Source organism: Abramis brama, assembly GCF_963993115.1.
Source record: "Abramis brama genome assembly, chromosome: 17".
Classification (NCBI taxonomy): Eukaryota; Metazoa; Chordata; class Actinopteri; order Cypriniformes; family Leuciscidae; genus Abramis; species Abramis brama.
The window spans coordinates 29,436,492-29,442,567 of record NC_139979.1 but is presented as its reverse complement, the minus strand read 5'-3'; the positions used below and the strand labels follow the sequence as shown (position 1 = coordinate 29,442,567).

The 6,076-nt window shown below is 39.7% G+C and overlaps 1 protein-coding gene across 1 annotated transcript; it reads left to right on the top strand.

Moving 5' to 3' along the window:
* Positions 1-1,066: 1,066 nt before the first annotated feature.
* On the top strand, positions 1,067-5,210 carry irx2a (iroquois homeobox 2a). The gene is made up of 5 exons (XM_084090120.1): positions 1,067-1,442; positions 2,481-2,883; positions 3,158-3,823; positions 4,158-4,227; positions 4,517-5,210. Exons 1-4 carry the CDS (start codon positions 1,224-1,226, stop codon positions 4,205-4,207), a joined length of 1,338 nt encoding a protein of 445 aa, XP_083946246.1. The 5' UTR covers positions 1,067-1,223; the 3' UTR covers positions 4,208-4,227; positions 4,517-5,210.
* The last annotated feature ends 866 nt before the right edge of the window (positions 5,211-6,076 follow it).

Genomic DNA, 6,076 nt, shown 5'->3' with positions numbered 1-6,076 from the left:
AACAGTGACGTGTCGAAGAAAAACTATTCCTGCTGAATTAATTCTAAATACATGTTACAGGTATGTGGAAGACAAACTCGTGCTGTCAGGACGGAAGACCTCCTGCGATTAGAGAGGAGAAATATGACGGGCTGAGTGGAAGAAGACTCACACCTCCCACCGGCCTGAACGCGCACTGCTCCTGCAACAATTCACATAACAACACATTCACTATAACATGCTGTTGATTTCAATCAGTCTTTGATTAAAAAGTGCATTTTACATTACAGAGCTCCGAGTTACAATAATTACAAATGAAATAACAGATTTTGACGATAAAGGTGAAGGTGTATTGAAGGTTCAGCTGATTGTATTTACTGTTCATGAATTATGACTGCACAATTCACTCAGTGCATATTGGCAAATATTGCTGATCCTATGTAATATAATAATAAAAATCATCACCATCATCATCAATTATAATCATGATATACATTGTTTTAATATGTGTTTTAAACGTAAAAGGGGAAAAATAATAATAGATAGCCTAATTTAATTATACATAATTTATTTGGATATGTATTAGCCTATTGCATGCATTTCATTATGTGCTGTAGCCTACATTAAAAAGGAAAAGCTATTTTGTATAGTAATTACAAATGCAATATCAACGTGCAGTTAGAAGTAGAACTGTACATATGTACATCTAGTTTATTACTATTATGTGTTTATGCAAATACACTGACTGTAATGTACGACCAAAACCTCTTCAACCTCTTTCTTTTTAAGAAACAAATGATGTGGCATCATGTCATCCGTCAGCGACTGAAATAAATCAAAAAAAGCAAGAAAAATGCAATAGATAAACGACGGGAACGCGACGCCGAGAACGCACGGGCTGCTTTCTGTGCGGGTTTTGTTCCGGAATTGCATTTCACAGCGCGAGAGAGGGGGCGGAGATGGAATATTTAGATGAGCTGTGATTGACAGCTCATGTTTCTCCAATGCTCTCAGAAACTCGCCTGCTCCTTCCAGCAACTCTTCACTCTCCACTCCCGAGCACTACAAACAAACGGACGCTAGGGGATATCCATGACGGCTCTCTGCTGATCGCTCCTCTTTTGCGCTTTTATTTATTTTCTTTTATTAGTTTATCCCTGCGCGCGGCGGTTAAATGCGTTGATTCTATCGATCAGCCCGTTTTCTGCCCTCCTGCTTTCCTCTACTGGAGAGAAACTCGAATAATGTCCTATCCTCAGGGTTACCTCTACCAGCCCCCGGGCTCTCTGGCGCTGTACTCCTGTCCGCTGGCCGCCCCGAGGAGTGAGGAGCTGGCCCGGTCCTCGTCTGGTTCAGCGTTCAGCCCGTACCCCGGATCAGCTGCGTTCACAGCCTCGGCCAGCGGATTCTCCAGCCCTCTGTCCTACTCTACAGATCCAGCCACGGGATTCCCGTCCTACATGGTAAACAGCCCGGTTGTGGATGTAGAGCCGTCGCCATTCACAAGTCATTGTTCTTGATAGGAATGCATGAATATTGCATGATTGCATGGTTATAGTTTTGGTTGTGGGTTCGGGAGTTGCATGCATGCGCGCGCGCGCGTGTGTGTGTGTTTCAAAGGGAAGCTCGTGCAGGTCATGAATACAAATACGCTCGGTGTTACTCGGGTGCAGAATACAGCTGGCCACAATTTAAAAGTTGTTTTAAATCGCAATAAAGTCAATAAAATGTACATGCGTCAATGCGTGCTTATTCATAAGAAACAATAACAGCGTGTCTAATTATTTATTTCTTAGGCCCACTTTTACAGATTCATTTTACACTCTTAATAGGCCCGATCTACACCGCATTATCTTTAGACAATAGATTAAATTATTGATTGCGATCTTTTAAAATGAACTGTAAGAATAAAAAGTGTACAATTGCAGAGGATAAATTTACTGAGTTGAGGTTTGGAATGATGCGCAGTTAAATAGGCGTTATTTAATCGTCAATTGATGAATTGCAATGCTAATGACATGGCACATGAAAGCGGGAAAAACGGTCCATATCCAGTGGTTTTCTAATAGGATTTGTAATGCTGCGCTTCACTGATATGCGTCTGACACTGAAAGAGCACTGGGAAAGTCAGCCTGGTGATTATGCAAAATGGCTGCAATTACCCATTATCTGTTATCCACCCCAGTCCCATGTAATTGTGCATTCTGATAATTGCATGAAGGATTAATCATTGTTTATTGGCTTAATTATTATTACTATTATATTTTTTGGTTACACTTTATAATAACATTCATTAATACCATTAACATTGTAATGCAGAACAGATCATTAGTTAATGTGCATTGAAATAATAATTAATCGAGAAAATAATTATTTTAAAAAACAATGTTTGTTTATGAATTAGCCTATGAAGTTGTAAAAAAAAAAAAAAAAATGTTTTACAAATAATAATACTAATAATAACAGATGACTGACAGAAAAAACAAATGTTATTTTTGAAGGGGTCTCCGTATGACGCGCACACTACGGGGATGGCAGGAGCCATAAGTTATCACCCGTACGGGAGTCCCGGTTACCCGTACCAGCTGAATGATCCCGCTTACCGGAAAAATGCCACGCGGGACGCGACAGCGACGTTAAAAGCGTGGCTGCAGGAGCACAGGAAAAACCCTTATCCCACAAAAGGAGAAAAGATCATGCTGGCCATCATCACAAAAATGACCCTCACGCAAGTGTCCACCTGGTTCGCTAATGCCAGACGGAGACTCAAGAAGGAGAACAAGATGACATGGGCACCGCGGAATAAAAGTGAAGACGAGGATGAAGACGACGGCGATGGAGAGAGAAAAGATGAGCGAACGGATAAAACCATAGACAACAGCGAAGCGTCTGCGGAGGACGAAGGTACATTATTATCATTGTTGTTATTATTATTGTTGGCGGATTTAATTTAAATGCATTACGGTTGGTGCGCATGAAAATAGACAGTGTTATACAATGAATGTATTGTAAAGTAATGTTAAATGATTTGACATCTATATATTATAAAACTACATGCTATATAATAATTGTACAATTAATACCTTGACGTCGTAATACAATTTTAAGAGTTCCGTAAGCTATACGAGACGCCAGGTTTGACAGCAGTAACTCATTTCTGTGTTGTCTTGGTCTACAGGCATCAGTTTGCACGTCGATGCCCTGACAGATCACTCCTGCTCAGTGGAATCTGACGGAGAGAAGGTCACGTGTAGGACCGGGGACCTGGTTTGTGATTCTGGACCTGATACCAAGGACAAATGCGACGCGAGCGATCTCGACACGGGCCGCGAGGAGAGGCAAAGAGGCCCGTCACCCAAGCCGGTGACCTCTCCCCCTCTGACTGGGGTGGAGGCCCCTCTCTTGACCCATCATCACCGAGAGGACACCCGAAACAGCACCAACAAAACATGCCTGGACGGTCAAAACCAAACCGTCAAACCTAAACTATGGTCATTAGCTGAGATCGCCACTTCGGACCCAAAGCAGCATCAGCATCAGCACTTGGGACAGAACTGTCCCCCGGGCGTTGGCCTTTTGACCTCCACGGCGCCCAGCGCGTCCCCGGCGGGCGCAGTCTACCCCGCCACTTCCATATTAGGAAGACCTCTTTATTACACCTCTCCGTTTTATAGTAATTACACAAACTATGGCAACTTCAGCCCGCTGCAGGGCCAAGGGATACTGCGCTATAATTCAGCTGGGGAGGGACTTCTGCACAAACAGAGTTGCGACCCCCTACTAAAGACTAATCCAAACCAGACTGAACAACATTTCAGGGCCTCCAATGCAGAATCCAAAAAAGGTGCGTAAAGGGTGTACTGTTGATCTTCGCCAGCTAGAATTCGATGTGCTATTTAACGAAATGCCTATCTAATTAAGTAACTATGTCAAACGCAACTAGTAATGTAACCGCGCGATTTATTTCATTGGTAGCCTCTTGTTATTATAGAATCATGTTGATCACGTCGCGAGTTTTTGCAGTTGCTTTTATTTTATTGTTTGAACGTGACATTTATTTTTCTCAACTATTACTTATTCTCATAATCGACAAGGCTACAATATAGGAAATATTTAAGCTTTCAAAACGGTGTAGTCTACTATTTCCCTTTACTAAAATGGGTTTGCATTTTCTACAGACCCCACCGAGGTTTTCACAGTAAGACACCAGTCTTACCTGTCGAGTTAAAGACGAGGAAGATCGTTCAAGTAAGTCGCTAATTTTAAGGTTATGTGCAGTTTTTTTTTTTTTTTCTTCTTCTTACAATATTGGAATGTTTCCAACGGCCACTTCCTCATTAGTTGTATTGTTGTTGTCAACTAATGTTCCACTGTTTTGACTATGATTACCATGCCTTCCGATCTACTAATACTGCATAGGATGCATGATCTTTAGAACATGTATGGATTTCTACATTTTACGCAATAGTTTTATTTGATTATTTTTTTATTTCTATCGAAATTCGACTGATGTAGGTTTTGTTTCCTTGGTTCACAGGTAGGTGTCACAATTGCTTTGAACAAAGCGAACAAGCCATCACCTCTCTATCTCTCTCTCTCTCCCCAAGCTGTTTTAAACTATCATTTGCTCCTTACGCGGATCCTTTTGTGTGCCACTGTACACCCACGGACTACAGAGCACCTGCCTATATTACAATAACACGTTCGATTACGGGAAATGAAAGAAAATGAAAGAAAAGAAAAGAAATGAAAAGAGGAAATTTTTAAGGCACAATAGCCAGTCTGGTTTGGATGAATCGTTCATTTGTCGATGAAGTACTTTTTTTCCCAACATATGTGACTTTTCGATGAGGAAACTTATTTCTCAGGATCCTTATAGTAGCTTCATTGCCACCGGTTACATGTACACGCGGGACATTATAGACTTCCTATAAGACTTTATGTGCTAGAGGTGTGAAGTGTAAACGAGAACTCGGGACTGGTATAAACTTGACTAAGAGTGGAATACATTTGATATTTATTTTTGTAATGCCTATAATTTATGCAAGTTGTATTGCAATGGTAAATGAACATTGTTTTGTAAATAAATTATGATTGGTTTTTATTTAAAAAAGCCGAAGTTACACAATGTTGATAACAAGGAGACTTTTACTAATTTATATCTCTGATTGTAAATAAAATGCGCTAGTCTGCACTGGCACTATTTAGTGTGGACTGTTTTTGAAAACTTGAAAACATTGTAGTCTCATTTTTTCATATCCTTAAATACATTACCATCATGAATTAGCCTATAGTATCTTGTCGTAGGCCTACTGCATGTAACAGACATATTTAGACTTGACATACAGATCATAAAATTACGTCAAATGATATGGCATGCATCATTTAGATTTTACACTCAAGTTTCTATTTTTTTTAATTGCAACAAAAGATTATTTCAAATATCTGGTGTCTCTGAATATGAAGCGTGAATGTTGAATGTGATCTTGATGGCAGTGAATAATAGAAGCTGCTTATAATCCAGGCCTTCATCTATTTTTCAGCATGATGAATACAGGGCTGGAAAGGAAGCGTTATGAGCTCCCGGCGGGGTTTTAAGATGGTCAGTCGGGCTTCATTATAGACCGATATTGAACGATCCATAAAATCGTGTCTAAACATCTGCCAGCTCCAATGGGGCCCGCGCGCCTGTGTGATGGCTATGACGTCTCTCTTATACTGGCCACCCCGTTCAAACTGTAAAGGCGTTAGTTAAACAGATTACTGCGGCTCACTGTGTGTTAACCTCAACAACCTTTCGATACAGCAATTGTATTTGTGCACAAATATATAATAATAATACAAAATATTTTTTGTACAAATATAATATAATATAGGCTAATATAATATAATAATATAGCATCATATGATATAATATAGGGCTAATATAATAGCATATAATACAAGTAGCCTATAGTTAGATAATATAGGCCTATATATAATTTATATATATATATATATATATATATATATATAGTTAGAGAGCTAATCGTGGGCTATGCAAATATAGATTTTAAAGGATTAATGATTAAATGACTCATATCAGTGATTCTTATTT

What these genes read in the sequence shown, in the direction of transcription:
- irx2a (XM_084090120.1), top strand. Translation starts at nt 1,224, where the DNA reads ATGTCCTATCCTCAGGGTTACCTCTACCAGCCCCCGGGCTCTCTGGCG. An exon ending in CGGGATTCCCGTCCTACATG is followed by an intron (nt 1,443 to 2,480) that starts GTAAACAGCCCG and finishes TTATTTTTGAAG; the next exon opens with GGGTCTCCGTATGACGCGCA. An exon ending in AGCGTCTGCGGAGGACGAAG is followed by an intron (nt 2,884 to 3,157) that starts GTACATTATTAT and finishes CTTGGTCTACAG; the next exon opens with GCATCAGTTTGCACGTCGAT.